At 42.5% G+C, this 18,193-nt stretch overlaps 1 protein-coding gene across 6 annotated transcripts in view; it reads left to right on the top strand.

Moving 5' to 3' along the window:
- The first annotated feature begins 1,156 nt into the window (after positions 1-1,156).
- The window catches only part of CHPT1 (choline phosphotransferase 1), a 37,379-nt gene continuing 20,342 nt past the window's right edge, over positions 1,157-18,193 (top strand). For 2 of the 6 annotated variants that reach the window (XM_060305568.2, XM_030856255.3), the window contains exons 1-3: positions 1,168-1,630; positions 16,490-16,637; positions 16,916-17,057. In XM_060305568.2, coding sequence (XP_060161551.1) covers positions 1,358-1,630; positions 16,490-16,637; positions 16,916-17,057 — 563 coding nt within the window. In that variant the 5' untranslated portion in view covers positions 1,168-1,357. Of the gene's footprint in view, positions 1,631-16,489; positions 16,638-16,915; positions 17,058-18,193 lie in introns of all 6 variants that reach the window. The other 4 variants (XR_004039328.3, XM_060305567.2, XM_060305569.2 and 1 more) reach the window with 3 other exon arrangements.

Below are 18,193 nucleotides of genomic sequence, written 5' to 3'. Positions count from 1 at the left end.
AGAGTAGGCCCCGCTCGCTGCAACTAGAGGAAAGCCCACACACAGCAAAGAAGACCCAATGGCAGCCAAAAAGGAAGTCTAAAAAGCTGTACTTAGCTTATGGGCTGTATGGAAGCAGTTGGTGGGCTGGGTAGTAGTTTGTTGGCCCGTCTCCAATGTGTTGTGGTGGAATCTGTGGGACAAACTGCACCTGCCGACAGCCGCTGCCCTACTGAACTATCATGAAAGCAGTTTCTGAGCTTGTTCTATGCCTTAGAGAAGTGCATAATGATAAGAACCAGGAGGTGAAGAAAAAGGCAAGTGGCAAAGGTTGTGCAAAATGACATGTTTATGACAGGCTATCCCCTGTCTAAATGGGTGCATTGTGAGGTAAGGAGCTGTGAGGTAAGTGAACTGCCATTGTGTGGCAAGCATACTTGCTCTCAGGCCAGTGGAAGATACCACCTGGATCCCTGTCTTTGGGAGGAAGGGTGTGTGTAAAAATATCCATTATTATTGGTATCAGATGCTCTGAGAAATAGGCATTTATTTGGCTTTCAACCATTCAGTCCCCTTGTTAGACGGTGTTTCTAAGTCCTGAGTGGTAGCTCCTATACCTTGGAATCTGAACCCTGAACATTGATCCCTGAACCTGCAAGTGAGGTTTCTCTAGAGCTAATACACAGCCAGGGCCCCAGTCCTCGGGGTTGGAAGAAAGAACTGTGCCCGTGTGTTTATCAGGCAGGACCTCTCTTCGGGCCGACGGATGGAGACCTCATGCCGGTGACCCAAGACGTGCAAAAATCATGTTCTCACACAATACTTCGCTCCCCACCCCCCGGCTCTGCAGGCTGCGGCTAAAGGCCAGGGCGTTCGCACACTAGGAGATCTGAGCTGTGCACACCGCATGAGTTAGAGCAACCCGCTTCTAACTGTCCAGCCGTCGAGACTTCCCTCTGGGGAGCGTCACCAGCCGTCCCCGGAGAAGAATCGGGACTTAGAAGCATCAGGCTCTTGGGGAAATCTGGGCCCTTTTCGCGCCAATTAGAAAGTGACGATCGGCGGAGCCACCACGGTGACCCGGTGGCCAGTGCGGGCCCGTCCCACCTGCCCCGACACCTCGCGGGGCGGAGGCGGCCCTTCCCCCTCTTCCGGAGCCCTCCCCGAGGCCCCGCCCCCCGCGGCCGGCGGCTCTGGGGGCGGAGGCCCCGGGACCAGGGGCGGCCTGGCCTGACCTCGACGTCCGCCGCGGGCCCGACCGGCGAGTCCCACCGGGCCGGCGCAGGGCCGGGCCCGCGAGCCCCTCCCTCCACCTGTCCCCGTCCGGGCGCCCGGCTCGGGCTGCGCTCGCTCGCAGCGGCGGGGCCCGCAGGCGGCCATGGCGGCGGGCGCCTGGGCCAGGCCGGCGCCGCGCTGGCTGAAGGCGCTGGGCGAGCCGCTGAGCGCGGCGCAGCTGCGGCGGCTGGAGGAACACCGCTACAGCGTCGCGGGCGTCTCGTTGCTTGAGCCGCCGCTGCAGCTCTACTGGACCTGGCTGCTCCAGTGGATCCCGCTGTGGATGGCCCCCAACTCCATCACCCTCCTGGGCCTCGCCATCAACCTGCTTACCACGCTCCTGCTCATCTCTTACTGCCCCACGGTCACCGAGGAGGTAGGGCCAGCCGCCCGCCCGCGGACCCCCAACTGCTCTCCCCCGGAGCCCCGCGTCCCCGGCCCGAGCCGAGCTCGCCCCGCCCCGGGTGCGCCTCTGGAGGCGCCCGGAGAGCCCCCCGCGCGGCCGAGCCTCTCGGGGCCGCGGAGGGACTAACGCCGCCTCTGCCCCAGCGCCGCAGTCGCCCCGAGCGTTCCCCGGCCCGCCCTGAGGCTGTCACGCCGCTACCCGGTCCCATGTCCACCCCGAGCCTCCCCCGGACGGCGGAGGGGCTGTCAAGGTCACTGTCCAGTCCCGTGTCCACCCCCACTCTCCTTCGGGCGGCGGACGGGCGGTCTCGGCCACTGGGAGCGGGGAGCGCCTGCCTGCCTGGCCGCCGCCCCATCCCGCGCCAAGTGGGGGGTGGACAAGCAGTCGGTTCCTTGGCGCACTGGGCACTGAACACCCCCAGCTCCGTCCCGCCTGGCTCCGGGGATTGTGGTTGGGTTGGCCAAGCCCGAGATGCCCATTGAACACTTTTATACTCAGCCGTCCGTTTCTCAAAGGTTGCGCTAGTGATCCTGTAATTACTGGTAGCACTGATCAGAGATAAGTTACTTTTAAGAGGTTACTTCCTCGTTGCTTCGTTGACTTTCTCGTGGAAAACAAAAGTATTAGCAAGGTGTTAATCCTTATCTTCACGACCCAGGGATCGTAAAAGCCATCGGATTTTATTAGCAATGAATATTTGACCTATGTCCAAAATAAGACGAGTAAATAATGTGGGCTTTCTATACTTGGTAATCAGGAACATCCCTTGGGCTGAGTGTGATGGGGGACAGGGGGCAGAGGGAGCTACTCCCATATATAGCTTTTTAGAGTACATGGGATAAATATTACATTGCACGTTTTGTGACATTGCTTTCTTTTCCCTCAAATAGAGAACTCCGTTTATAATCATATTTTGGGATAGGTCCTGTGGAGAACTAATTCGAGATGAGGTTGGATAGCAGGAATACAGTGGAAATATTTCATGCCCTCCATACATGGATCCATTTTTTAAAGTATTTGATGAAACCTACATTTTAAACGTACTGAATATCTTGCTGATTGATGGATATGTTATTATATATGATTTTTCAGCAGACGTTCCCGTTGTTAATTCATTTACATGTTGTTTTTAAAAAAGTAAGTTGCAGCCTGTTTGCAGAATTCCCCAGAGGCAGTGCGCCAGAATGAAAAGTGCGCTGGGTTAGAAGTGAAGGCTTGGTTCTAACGTGGCCCTGCCACAACATGGAGTGACATGTGGGTCTTGCTTTCCCTGTGTAAAATAGAAATAATACCTGCCAAACCAACTTCACAAGAGTGCAGTGAGGACTACATGGTATCTTACATGCAGATAAATGTAGAAAATTAGAATTTGTTCAGCATGTTAAAAATATTACTGGTATTAAAAATGTCCTGAAAACCCATAATAAAATTTAGTTTTTACTGGGCCTAGATTTGTCTAACAGCATTTGGATATTTCTGATATTTGCCAGTTAAACTGTGAACTTTTCAATGTTATTATTAATTTAAGAACCATTTGTTGAGCACCTCCAAAAGCAGGACATACCAAGAAGTCCAAGATAATCTGTTTAGGGATGTCGGGGTGCGGGTGGCGGGCTGATGGAAAAGGTAAAATTATGATTAAATTAATTTTTAGGCTATGCTTCATTTAAAAAAAAAAGGTGGCAGGTGGGAAGAATCTGAGGCACTTTTCAAAAAAAAATGTATCGCAATGATCCAAAAATGGGAAGTAAGGGTTGAAATAATAAAATGAAACTGAGAAGAGCTTCTGAAATGTAATTAGATCCTGCACTGCTTCCAGGTGGCTGAAGCAGTGAGGGGAAGCACCATTACAGGATTCACATTGCCTGTCTGATAAAATTCCAGCAATAGCACAAAAGAAGCATAGCAGTTCAGGCTATTTGGCTTTCAGGCCGCAGAGCTAGTAAATGACAGGACCTGGTAGGGTTCAGACCCAAGTTGGTCTGACTACAAAGCCGGACTCTTTTTTTACCACATACCACCACCATCTCATCTGCAGTTCTTGCCTTTCTTTGTGATGTGTAGGAAAAATACCTTGGGTTCTATGTAATGCTTATTAGGTATGTAACGTACGTTCACATCCATTATTGCATTTGTGTCTTGTATCAACTCGAGGCTGGCAAGTTTTTTCCCTTCCTAGAATGGCCATCCCACCATTTTAGTATTTCTTCTATCCATCCATCCTGAAGTAATAGTAGCATACATTTTTATTGAGGAAATTGAGGGCTGGAGGGTTAAGTGACTTTAACTTGGCCTGAAACTTGTTTTCTGATTCTTAGACTTAAGAATTCTTAGTGCTTTTACAGACTTGACAAATTGCTTCCAGAAAGGGTCAGGGAAAACCCATATGGTTTTTGGACTCTGATGCTTGGATTTATCTACCCATTGAGGACGTAATGCTGACTACATATCTATATTAATAATAACATTTGATCTATTTTTTAACTGTTGATATTTCTAGGACATGACGGGATGAAGGGAAATTAATAGGAAAAAAGTTAAATGATTTATATTAAACTTCTACAGTGGTGTTCTGAACTGTATTTCACACCACTATTTCGTTAAGGAACTTTCCGCTCCAGCCAAATTGAACTACTTCTTCTTCTTTTTTTTTTTTTTTTTGACTGTGTTGGGTCTTCCTTGCTGCGTGCGGGCTTTCTCTAGTTGTGGTGAGCCGGGACTACTCTTCGTTGCGATGCACCGTCTTCTCATTGCGGTGGCTTCTCTTGTTGCAGAGCACAGGCTCTAGGCGCGTAGGCTTCAGTAGTTGTGGCTCGCAGGCTCTAGAGCTCAGGCTCAGTAGTTGTGGTGCGCAGGCTTAGTTGCTCCACGGCATGTGGGATCTTCCCCGACCAGGGCTCGAACCCGTATCCTCTGCGTTGGCAGGCGAATTCTTAACCACTGCGCTACCAGGGAAGCCCTGAACTACTTCTTATGGCAAAGATTTCTCTCCTTCTTTTCCCTCTCTTTTCTCCTTCCTCTTCCTTTTTCCTGTCCAACTTCATCTCTCAGTGTCCAGTCCTAATGCTACATCTTTAGGAAATTTTTTTTTCTTCTCTGGAGTCAAATCAACCACTTAATCCTATAAGCTCCCATAATAATGACAATGATTACTAACATTTACCAGGTTTTACTTATGTACCAGGCATTAATTTAAGCTGCTTTTGTCTATTATCTCATTTAATCTTCTGAACAACTTTAGGTATTATTATTATCCCCATATCATAGATGAGGAAACTGAAGGGAAATAAATTAACCTCTTTAAGCTGATACCAGGATTCCAAGCCAGAAAGCTATACTTCCACCACAGGTCTTTGTAGCTCTCTTGTGGAACATCTCCATTTTGTTTTGGTTATGTGTGTGATGTGATTTTGGTTATGTATGTCCTTACTGAGCAAGACAGTCTACCATATTTTAAGTTCAGACAGCAGTTGCCCATTTGCACGTTCTCCACAGCATAGTGCCTTGCGTAAAGCAGGTGCTTGGTAAATATTTGCTAAATTATTGCCTGCATGCATGAAATAACAAATTGTAATCTTGGGAGATGATGTTTTTCCACCGTTATTCAGTTTTAGCTGGTCTTAGATTAAATACTTAATCAATTTGGCCCGGGGGAATTTTAACACGAGTAAGCAAAAGTTGGGGCAAACAGAAAACAAGAACTGAATTGCATCCCCCTCACCTTGATGAAGCAGTTCTGTCTGAATGCTGCTCTGTATATAGTCCTTGGCCCCCATTCCTTGGCTCCTTAATCCTAAAATAGAATCACAGACTCTGACTGCTTGAAGGACCTGAGAGCCTCTTTAATACAATTCCTACATTTGTAGATGAGAAAACTTGGTGATTCGAATCTGGTTCTTCTGGCTTCAGCTTAGTAGCGTTCTCTACCACAGGACACTCATATGCTTGTTTCTGGCTGGAATAAACTGTGGCTCCATTCCCTTTTCAGCTTATTTGAGTAAATATTTTTGCTCTGCCCTCTTTTTTTTCTTTTAACATCTTTATTAGAGTATAATTGCTTTACATTGTTGTGTTAGTTTCTCGTGTATAACAAAGTGAATCAGCTGTATGTATACTTATATCCCCATATTCCCTCCCTCTTGTGTCTCCCTCCCACCCTCCCTATCCCACCCCTCTAGGTGGTCACAAAGCACTGAGCTGATCTCCCTGTGCTATGCGGCTGCTTCTCACTAGGTATCTGTTTTACATTTGGTAGTGTATATATGTCCATGCCACTCTCTCACTTCATCCCAGCTTACCCTTGCCCCTCCCCATGTCCTTAAGTCCATTCTCTACGTCTGCATCTTTTTTTTTTTTTTTTTTTGCAGTACGCGGGCCTCTCACTGTTGTGGCCTCTCCCATTGCGGAGCACAGGCTCCGGACGCGTAGGCTCAGCGGCCATGGCTCACGGGCCCAGCCGCTCCGCGACATGGGGGATCTTCCCTGAGCAGGGCACGAACCCGTGTCCCCTGCATCGGCAGGAGGACTCTCAACCACTGCGCCACCAGGGAAGCCCCTCTACGTCTGCATCTTTATTCCTGTCCTGTCCCTAGGTTCTTTGGAAAGATTTTTTTTTTTAGATTCCATATATATGTGTTAGCATATGGTATTTGTTTTTCTCTTTCTGACTTACTTCACTCTGTATGACAGATTCTAGGTCCATCCACCTCACTACAAATAACTCAATTTTGTTTCTTTCTATGGCTGAGTAATATTCCATTGTATATATGTGCCACATCTTCTTTATCCATTCATCCGATGATGGACACTTAGGTTGTTTCCATCTCTGGACTATTGTAAATAGAGCTGCAATGAACATTTTGGTACATGACACTTTTTGAATTATGGTTTTCTCAGGGTACATGCCCAGTAGTGGGATTGCTGGGTCATATGGTAGTTCTGTTTTTAGTTTTTTAAGGAACCTCCATACTATTCTCCGTAGTGGTTGTATCAATTTACATTCCCACCAACAGTGCAAGAGGGTTCCCTTTTCTCCACACCCTCTCCAGCATTTATTGTTTGTAGATTTTTTGATGATGGCCATTCTGACTGTTGTGAGGTGATTGTAGTTTTGATTTGCATCTCTCTAATGATTAGTGATGTTGAGCATCCTTTCATGTGTTTGTTGGCAGTCTGTATATCTTCCTTGGGGAAATGTCTATTTAGGTCTTCTGCCCATTTTGGATTGGGTTGTTTGGTTTTTTTTTGATATTGAGCTGCATGAGCTGCTTGTATATTTTGGAAATTAATCCTTTGTCATTTGCTTCATTTGCAAATATTTTCTCCCATTCTGAGGGTTGTGTTTTGGTCTTGTTTATGGTTTCCTTTGCTGTGCAAAAGCTTTTAAGTTTCATTAGGTCCCATTTGTTTATTTTTGTTTTTATTTCCATTTCTCTAGGAGGTGGGTCAAAAAGGATCTGGCTGTGATTTATGTCATAGAGTGTTCTGCTTATGTTTCCTCTAAGAGTTTTATAGTGTCTCTCTTATATTAGGTCTCTAATCCATTTTGAGTTTATTTTTGTGTATGGTGTTAGGGAGTGTTCTAATTTTCATTCTTTCACACGTACCAGTTTTCCCAGTACCACTTATCAAAGAGGCTTCTTTTCTCCATTGTATATTCTTGCCTCCTTTATCAAAGAAAGGGTGACCATATGTGTGTGGGTTTATCTCTGGGCTTTCTGTCCTGTTCCATTGATCTATATTTCTGTTTTTGTGCCAGTACCATACTGTCTGATTACCGTAGCTTTGTAGTATAGCCTGAAGTGAGGGAGCCTGATTCCTCCAACTCCATTTTTTTTCCTCAAGATTGCTTTGGCTATTCAGCGTCTTTTGTGTTTCCATACAAATTGTGAAATTTTTTGTTCTGGTTGTGAAAAATGCCAGTGGTAGTTGAATTGACTCTGTAGATTGCTTTCAGTACTCTAGTCATTTTCACAATGTTGATTCTTCCGATCCAAGAACATGATATATCTCTCCATCTGTTTGTATCATCTTTAATTTCTTTCATCAGTGTCTTATAGTTTTCTGCATACAACTCTTTCGTCTCCTTACGTAGGTTTATTCCTAGATATTTTATTCTTTTTGTTGCAGTGGTGAATGGGAGTGTTTCCTTAATTTCTCTTTCAGATTTTTCATCCTTAGTGTATAGGAATGCAAGAGGTATCTGTGCCTTAATTTTGTATCCTGCTACTTTATCAAATTCATTGATTAGCTCTAGTAGTTTTCTGGTAGCATCTTTAGGATTCTCTGTGTATAGTATCATGTCATCTGCAAACAGTGACAGTTTTACTTCTTCTTTTCCAGTTTGGATTCCTTTTATTTCTTTTTCTTCTCTGATTGCTGTGGCTAAAACTTCCAAAACTATGTTGAATAATAGTGGTGAGAGTTGGCAACCTTGTCTTGTTCCTGATCTCAGTGGAAATGGTTTCAGTTTTTCACCATTGAGAACGATGTTGGCTGTGGGTTTGTCATATATGGCCTTTATTATGTTGAGGTAAGTTCCCGCTATGCCTGCTTTCTGGAGAATTTTTATCATAAATGGTGTTGAATTTTGTCTAAAGCTTTTTCTGCATCTATTGAGATTATCATCTGGTTTTTATCCTTCAGTTGCTTAATGTGTATCACATTGATATTTGCATGTATTGAAGAATCCTTGCATTCCTGGGATAAACCCCACTTGATCATGGTGTATGATCCTTTTAATGTGCTGTTGGATTCTGTTTGCTAGTATTTTGTTGAGGTTTTTGCATCTATGTTCATCAGTGATACTGGCCTGTAGTTTTCTTTTTTTGTGACATCTTTGTCTGGTTTTGGTATCAGGGTGATGGTGGACTCGTAGAATGAGTTTGGGAGTGTTCCTTCCTCTGCTATACTTTGGAAGAATTTGAGAAGGACAGGTGTTAGCTCTTCTCTAAATGTTTGATAGAATTTGCCTGTGAAGCCATCTGGTCCTGAGCTTTTGTTTGTTGGAAGATTTTTAATCACAGTTTCAATTTCAGTGCTTGTGATTGGTCTTTTTGTTTGTTTGTTTGTTTATTTATTTATTTATTTATTTGGCAGTATACAGGCCTCTCACTGTTGTGGACTCTCCCATTGTGGAGCACAGGCTCCGGACGTGCAGGCTCAGTGGCCATGGCTCACGGGTCCAGCCGCTCTGCGGCATGTGGGATCTTCCCGGACCGGGGCACGAACCCGCGTCCCCTGAATCGGCAGGTGGACTCTCAACCACTGCCCCACCAGGGAAGCCCTGGTCTGTTTATATTTTCTATTTCTTCTTGGTTCATTCTCGGAAGGTTGTGCTTTCCCAAGAATTTGTCCATTTCTTCCAGGTTGTCTGTTTTATTGGCATATAGGTGCTTGTAGTAATCTCTCATGATCTTTTGTATTTCTGCAGTGTCAGCTGTTACTTCTCCATTTTCATTCTAATTCTGTTGATTTGAGTCTTCTCCCTTTTTTTACTTAATGGTTTATCAATTTTGTTTATCTTCTCAAAGAACCAGCTTTTAGTTTTATTGATCTTTGCTATTGTTTCCTTCCTTTCTTTTTCATTTATTTCTCCTCTGATCTTTATGATTTCTTTCCTTCTGCTAACTTGGGGTGTTTTTGTTCTTCTTTCTCTAATTGTTGCTCTGCCCTCTTGATCTATGTATATAAATCCATGTCAGTGTCTGTTAAGAGAGTGTTTGTAGGAGATAGGTGCCCAGCCTAGGGTGGGTCAAAGGGCATTGAATAATTTCTTTCCTTCATGATGATAGAAAGTTGAATCGAAAAGCAAGTGTATCTGTGGAAATTAGAATGACCTTAAGAAATGGTTTATTCTCTGTCTAAATAATTCAGATTCGATTGGATTTTGGACTATAAAATAAAGAGTTATTTGTTGGGGGAATAATAAGAAAAGGCAATAACCTAGTCAAATTCTTTTATAGGTTTGGTTTCTTTGAAATCTAGAATATTTCCTCTTTTTTAAAAATCACCTATCTCCCTCTATTTTTTTTTTAACCAGTTCAATAACTTAACAAGCATCGCTTATTAAGGCAGGACTCTTGTAAGAGAGTGGCCTCTCTTACGAAAGCAAAATAACTTGCAGGAGGTGAACGTTCTAGAAGCAGGGCACAGAGTAGAGTGAGGCAAGCAGGCATGTGCACGACCCTGAGAGTAGTAAATGCCACCTTAAATTCTGCAGCCACGGTGCCTTGCTCGCCTCACCCTAAATCCAGCCCTGTCTAGAAGGAGCTTCTGCAGGTAATGTAGAAGTAGCTTTGCTTTGGGGATCATCCCTTTGATTCCTGTGGCTTTCCTATACTTGATTCCCAAGAAACAAGCTGTTTCTCCTTTAGAATTCTGGTTCAAGCGTGGATAAAACATGGCATTGTGGTGTATAGAAGGAGCTTTAAATCCCAGTCCTGGTCGGTTTGACCTGGGTGAGGGTCCGACCACTTGGTTTCTGTGAAGTTAAAGAGCAGAACAGATGTGAAAGCACCCAGCACAGTTGATGATGATAGATCTGCCCAGGGGATTCTCTTCATTCCCCTCTCCCTGCCTGTTTCCCTTGGCCCAGTGAGAGGCTGGCATTTTCAACAAGGATTCTAGTAAGTACTAAAAGAGGTTTTTAAAAAGAATACAACTATTCACAGGAAATTTACAAAGCAAGAAGAATGCCTTTCAAAGTAAAGATTTCTAATGTCCTGAGAAAGCCCCTCCGGCCCTGAGATGCTGGTTGCCTGGTGTTGGTGCCCAGCCCCCCAGCTTGTAACCCGCCTCATTTCCTGAAGGTGGGTGTGCCTCTCAAATGCTGGCCTGCACCCGAGCTGAAGCCAAAGCTCGTGGTGAAGCAGTAAGCGGCTAGGGTCTTCCTGCTGGGCAGGACTGAGAATGACCCTACCCTTTGTGACCACCAAGTCTTTGGAGCCTCCCCAGCCTCGGTTCCAACGGGAACCCTCCTTCTGTAAACAAGGAAGTGCCCCTGGCCACAGGTTCAGCTGTGTCACAGGCACATAATACGAGTTAGAGTCGTGTCAGATTAGCAGCCTATTAAAATTCCACGAGTTTAGCTTAGAAATCACTAGAATCACTTGACTGGGTACAAAGTCCACCTCTAACGCCACACCAGCGTTACATTTTTTCACATATGCCTGACCTGTCTTCTGATTTTCTTACTTCCTACCTCTTATAAATGCAGTTTCTATTTTTTATGGAGAGAGAAGTCAATTGATGTTTGGATAATTGAAATCTCCCTGTTACAAGGTGACCCAGTCGTTACTGATTATGTAATACCTTTTGCATCTGTATCAACTTATATCCAAAGCTATTTAAAGCAAAGAGACACTTTTTAAGTATGAAAATTCATATAAATAGGCATTGTATAGTTTCAGTATTTCCTAAATTTTAATTGAGGAAGATTTTTGCTTTTGTGTATTACCTGTGCTATTTTTTATTTACTGTTTTTCTTTACATCAACTTTAAATCTACTCCTTTTTAAAGACTTACACTTGAAGCCTTAATATCTACAATCATAGATTTGGTAGCTATGCTAGATAATTTTTAAATTAATATTTTCCAAAATACATTAAATAAAGATATAAGTATTAAAATGAAAATTTATCTATGAATCACCTAAAATTTTCTTATATAGTATCAGAAATAATAACTAAAATATACTGAGCTCTTCCCATATGCCAGGCACTTTTCTAAGCCCTTGACATGTAATAATTCATTTAATTCTCACAGTGATTACTCCCATTTTTCATAAAGGGAAACTAAGGCACGGAGAGGTTAAGTAGCTCATCCAGCTCATTCAAGGATCAGGTGCAGGTGGAATGCAGAGTCTATACTCCTAACCACTCTGCAAGAAAAACCCAGGACATGTATTATTCCTTTTGGAAACCATTTTACCTGATAGGTTACCAGGTAACCTGTTAACCTGATCAGTTGATTTTAATCATCTAGTTATTTAGCTCTCATGGTATGAACAGCAGATTTTAAAAACAGAGAACATACCTCCTACTCTTGAGAGGATTCTAGTTCCATATTAAAGATGGGGCCTTAGAGACTACCTAGTCTAGCATCTTCATTTACAGAAAACCTAAGAATGTATTCCCCCAAATCCAGTATTCTAAGTTCTGAGCTGTAAGTAAAATTTGTCCAGTGAGCAGAAATGTGTTCACTGGCACTGGTGGCGCAGTGGTTAAGTCCCCACCTGCCAATGCAGGGGACACAGGTTTGAGCCCTGGTCCAGGAAGATCCCACATGCCACGGAGCAGCTAAGCCCGTGCGCCACAGCTACTGAGCCTGCGCTCTAGAGCCCGCAAGCCACAACTACTGAAGCCTGGGTGCCTAGAGCCCGTGCTCCGCAACGGGAAGCCACCGCAATGAGAAGCCCGCGCACCGCAACAAAGAGTAGCCCCCGCTTGCCGCAACTAGAGAAAGCCCGCGTGCAGCAACGAAGACCCAACACAGCCAAAAGAATATAAATAAATTCATTAATAAAAAAAAAAGAAATGTGTTCATTGATCACTTTCTAAATCTTTTCGTCCTTTTCCTGATGTGTGTGCTCATTCAAACACGTATAAAAAGGGGTATAATACCCAGGATAAATAATTGATCTATATATGAGTGTTCTCTCTGATCCAGAGTTATTTTGAATGAGAACGGTTACCATACGGTCTGGTTCAAATCTCTGGTTTCTCTAATCCTTTATTTCAAGTAACTGGAAAAAGTAAAATATCCCAAATAGCTAGTTGTATACAGTTCTTTTTCAGTGATGTAACTGAAAAGCAATTTAAATGTATTAGTGTTTTTTTTTTAATGACTAGGGCTTATGATTGATTCTTAGTAATTATTTTGTTTTCTAGAATAAACTTATATAATAGTCTTTCACACAGTCATGTAAGATTCATCATTAGTGAGTTATTACTTAAATTGTGATATAGCCACATAATTGAATACCATGCAGTCATGTAAAAGAATGATGTAGATCTTTATGCTTGACCTGGAAAGGTTTCTATGATGTAGTATAAAATTCCGATCTTAAAGGATACAGTAGATACTATAAAAATTATATAATTAAGAACTTTAAATATTAAGAATCTAATATGATCTGGAGAAGTTCCACTTTTTATATAGTCTCCTTCTGCAGAAGTATTCTGATATATTGCTTAAGACTTTGTAATCCACACCTGACTTTCCCATGCTTACATTTAAAATTTTTAAAAATAAGTTAACATGAAAACTAGAATTGCGTTGGGGTGGCCCTGTAGATCCTGCTTCCACCCAGAGTGTCTTCTGTAGTGACACCACGTTAAGCAGACTCCTGGAAGGAAGGGGCATGCTGCTCCCGGCAAGTGGATCTCCGGGCTGGGGCCTGTTTTGCAGAGATAACAGGTGAGAAAAGAAGTTGAAAATTTGCAGACTGTTTCATAGCTCCCAGGTGGGAATGGAGGTGATGACAACAGAGTAAAGAGAAGATAGGTCCAGCTCCTGTGGCCTTGGGAAGACTGGAAAGGTAGCGAACGAGTAGCTGGTGGACTGGTATGCCTTTCTGGGCTTAAGAGGAAAGAAATCTCTCTCAGCTGCAGCGCTTTCCCGCCCGTCTGGTTCACTGCACCTGGAATTGTATTGTGGGGGCAGGAAAGTGCTTCTCAGCAGGTTTGAAAGAATAGGTAAGAGTCCAGGTGGGAAGCTGCATCCAGTCTGTGTAGCCTGCAGCATGACCAATCTGATAGATCTACCATAGGGCGGATCAGAAAACCTGGGTTTGATGCCTAGACCCAGTCTAGCTGCTCTTCTCAATGGAACTTTATCACCCCTCCCTAAGTTTCTCTTTTATCTGTAATGCAAAGAACATGATAATGCCTTGTCTGCCTTGTCTCTGTGGATTGCTGTATCAAATACAATAATGCATTTTTAAAATATATTATTTATTTGTTTATTTTTGGCTGTGTTGGGTCTTCGTTGCTGTGCGCAGGCTTTCTCTAGTTGCGACGAGCGGGGCTACTCTTCTTTGGGGTGCGTGGGCCTCTCGTTGCGGTGGCTTCTCTTGTTGCGGAGCACGGGCTCTAGGTGCATGGGCTTCAGTAGTTGTGGTGCATGGGCTCAGTAGTTGTGGTTCGTGGGCTCTAGAGCGCAAGCTCAGTAGCTGTGGCACACGGGCTTAGTGGCTCTGCAGCATGTGGAATCTTCCCGGACCAGGGCTCGAACCCGTGTCCCCTGCATTGGCAGGCAGATGCTTAACTACTGTGCCACCAGGGAAGCCTTTCATAAGTCTTTTAAAGCAATTAATAGTGTAGTCATTAATACTGGGCATGTAATATTAACAAATGATGAAATGTTTATTGAAGTTCAAAGTAAACTTCTACTTACTTAGATTGAAGAATGAGGTAGCAGGTTGATTGGTATTTGCAGAATTACCACATAGACCATACATACATTGATATTTTAAAAACTATATTTGCCACTAAAAATATGCAAAACACAATTTAACGACAATAGCTAACTTTTTTTTTTTTTTTTTGGCCACTGTGTGCAGCTTACAGGATCTCAGTTCCCCAACTAGGGATTGAACCCGGGCCACAGCAGTGAAAGCCCAAATCCTAACCAGTAGGCCACCAGGGAACTCCCTACAATAGCTAACCTTATTGAGCACTTACTATGTGCCAGGCTCTGTGTAAAGAGCCATCTAAGAATATTTTTCATCAGATACAACTGCAAGTATTATTCACATCTTACAAATGAGATAACCAAAGTTTAGAGAGTTTAAATGACTTTCCCAGGGTCACTTGGCTATTAAATAACAGAGCCAAGAACTCAAACACAGATCTAACTTTAAAACCCTAGTCAACAATTTTGCTGTACTTCCTCTCTGAGACATAGAATTCTGGGTTGACCATTGCTATCATCACACAGGTCCCTGAGGAAGTGGAGTACATTTATAAAGTGCTGAAAGAAAAGAATGGTCATTTTTAAATCTTTTTTCTCTCTCTTGTTTAAATTGCATCATTTCTATTGATCTACCTTCAAGTTTACTCTTTCGTCTGCCATTATTATCTATGCTCCTGTATGTAATGTGTCTTTTTCCTCTGGCTTCTTTAATGATTTTCTCTTTAAAACTGGTCTTCAGTGATTTGATTATGATGTGCCTTGGTGGGTTTTTAAAAAAAAAAACTTATTCTGCTTGGGGTTTGTTGAGCTTCTTGGATATGTAAGTTTATAGATTTTTATCAAATTTGGAAATTTCCAGCCATCATTTTTTCTTATATGTTTCATGTCCAACCCTCTTTCTTCTCTCCTTCTGAAATTTCAATTACATATATGTTAGACTACTGTTGTCTCACAGGTCACTGATGCCCAGTTCAATTATTTTTAGTCTTTTTATTTCTGTGCATGATTTTGGGTAGTTTCTATCGGTACTCTGCAAGTTCACTGATCTTTTCTTCTGCACTAATACTCTGTTAATCTCATCTAGTATATTTTACATTGAAATATTGTACTCTCCATTTCTAGAGGTTACTCTGTAGTCTTCCATGTTTTCCTCCACCTTCTTGAACACATGAGGCATATTTATAAGAACTTTTAATGTCCTCATCTGCAGATTTCATTATCTCTGTCACTCCTGGGTCTGGTTCTATTGATTGATGTTACTCCTAGTTGTAGAGCATATTTCCCCGCTTCTTCGAATGACAAGTAATTTTTATTGGATGCCAAACATTGTGAATTTTACATTTTGGGGTACTAGGTTTGGTGGGGTATACCTTTAAGATGTTGTACTTTGTGTTGGCTTTAGTTAAGTTACCTGGAATCAGTCAGATCCTTCTGAGGCTAGATTTTACATCTGTTAGGGCCTTTGCTCTAGGGCTAATTAATGCCCACTGCTAAGGGAATACACTGCTGAGAACTCTACCCAGTGCCCTAAGTATTACATGGTCTTACATGCTGTGCCTGGTGGGAACATAAACCATTCCTAGCTTTGTGTGGGCTTCAAGAATTGTTTGTCCAGTGGTTTTTTCCCTGGCCTTGGTTAGTAGTTTTGTCTCATTAGGCACAGGTCACTTCTCAGCCAAAGACTCCAGATCTCCACAGTTTGTGCCTCTCTCCTCTCCAGTGCTCTGCCACACAGATTCTAGCTGCCTTGACCTTCCTGACCTCTGCTGCGTTTCTTCTCAGCACAGCAGGATTGCTGGCCTCTGTTCCGGTTCCCCACTCCTGTACTGTGGCCTGGAGACTGCCTGTAGGCACTAAGCTGGAGCAGTCACAGGGCTCCGGTCATTTGTTTCCCTTCTGTCAGGGATCACAGTGCTGCGCTGCCTGCAGTGTCTGAAAATGGTTGTTTTATTTATTTTATTGCTTTTCTAGTTATACAAGATGGGAGAGTAAATCCAGCCCCTGATACTCCATCATGAAAGGAAGCTGGGGTCTGTGGTTTGTCTATAAGATCTTCTTTCATAGCAGAGACTTACTGAATAATTTCAAATCCGTGCCATATATGAATAGTATTATATTAAAAGAGCTGTGGACTAAGAATCAAAATCAGGGTCCTAATCCTTGCTTGGTCATTTAACTTTCGGCTTCTCACAGTACGGACTTTTGTGACACTCTACGCAGATGACCTAGAGCAATTCATTTCTCAATTTAATTCTCACCTGTAGAAGGAGGGTTATAAATGTTCCTTGTAACACACTGAGGTGATACAAAGTGCGAACATAAGAAAATGTGTCACTTGGCTTGGGTTGAGCTATTTTCAAGCAGAAGCTGGCTTATTGTCACTCACCAGTCTTCATTGTCTACATTTCTTTTCAGGCACCGTACTGGACATACCTTTTATGTGCATTAGGACTCTTTATCTACCAGTCACTGGATGCTATTGATGGGAAACAAGCCAGAAGAACAAATTCTTGTTCTCCTTTAGGGGAACTTTTTGACCATGGCTGTGACTCTCTTTCCACAGGTAAGGTTTTAGTGGAGGTTTTTTTCCTATAGTTGTTTTTTTTTGTTTGTTGGTCTTTTAATGATGGCTTAAAAACTGAGCTGTTTGGTTTGTTTTGGTTTACAGTTGGAAGCAGTTTTGCACAGTGTGTTTTGAAAGTCTGTTCAGGAATTTATTTTGCTTAGTGTGCCTTATTTTCATGCCAAGATTATGCACCTTAAAATTCTGTATTTCTAAACAGTCAGTGGCAATCATTTAATTAATTATTTTAAATTCTTAATGGTTCTTGTTTCTTTCAGTTTTTATGGCAGTTGGAGCTTCAATTGCTGTTCGCTTAGGAACGTATCCTGACTGGTTGTTTTTCTGCTGTTTTATTGGGATGTTCATGTTTTATTGTGCTCACTGGCAGACTTATGTTTCAGGCGTGTTGAGGTTTGGAAAGTAAGTATGTATTTTAAGTTGTACATTTAAAAATATAATCAAATTCATTTTCACTATCTGTCATACTTCATTTATCCATAGTAAGGGGGACAAAGTGTCAATCAGGAATTCAAGTTACCTTTTAACTTATTGAAGCATCCATAAATGCTACACCTTAATTTTAATCTTTCAGGTATTCTTCATGTTATAGTTACATATTTGATGATAATTGTATTTTTTTCCCTCTTCTCCAACTTACTAATCCAAGTACATTAGACAGGAGAAAGAGAAAAATAAGGGACCTGAATAATATAGAAAAAGGATATGCAGTACTTAAAAAAGTAGCATTTGCAGCAAAGGAAAGAATAAACAAGACGAAAAGACAACCCTCAGAATGGAAGAAAATATTTGCAAATGAAGCAACTGACAAAGGATTAATCTCCAAAATATACAAGCAGCTCATGCAGCTCAATATCAAAAAAACAAACAATGCAATCCAAAAATGGGCAGAAGACCTAAATAGACATTTCTCCAAAGAAGATATGCAGACTGCCAACAAACACATGGAAGAATGCTCAACATCATTAATCATTAGAGAAATGCAAATCAAAACTACAATGAGATATCATCTCACACCGGTCAGAATGGCCATCATAAAAAAATCTAGAAACAGTAAATGCTGGAGAGGGTGTGGAGAAAAGGGAACCCTCTTGCACTGTTGGTGGAAATGTAAATTGATACAACCACTGTGGAGAACAGTATGGAGGTTCCTTAAAAAACTACGAATAGAACTACCATATGACCCAGCAATCCCACTACTGGGCATATACCCTGAGAAAACCATAATTCAAAAAGAGTCATGTACCAAAATGTTCATTGCAGCTCTATTTACAATAGTCCAGAGATGGAAACAACCTAAGTGTCCATCATCGGATGAATGGATAAAGAAGATGTGGCACATATATACAATGGAATATTACTCAGCCATAGAAAGAAACAAAATTGAGTTATTTGTAGTGAGGTGGATGGACCTAGAATCTGCTGTACAGAGTGAAGTAAGTCAGAAAGAGAAAAACAAATACCATATGCTAACACATATGTATGGAATCTAAAAAAAGAAAAAATGGTACTGGCGAACCTAGGGCCAGGAAAGGAAT

The sequence above is a fragment of the Globicephala melas genome, chromosome 10 (genome assembly GCF_963455315.2).
Source record: "Globicephala melas chromosome 10, mGloMel1.2, whole genome shotgun sequence".
NCBI lineage: Eukaryota > Metazoa > Chordata > Mammalia > Artiodactyla > Delphinidae > Globicephala > Globicephala melas.
This window is presented reverse-complemented; position numbering and strand designations above follow the sequence as displayed.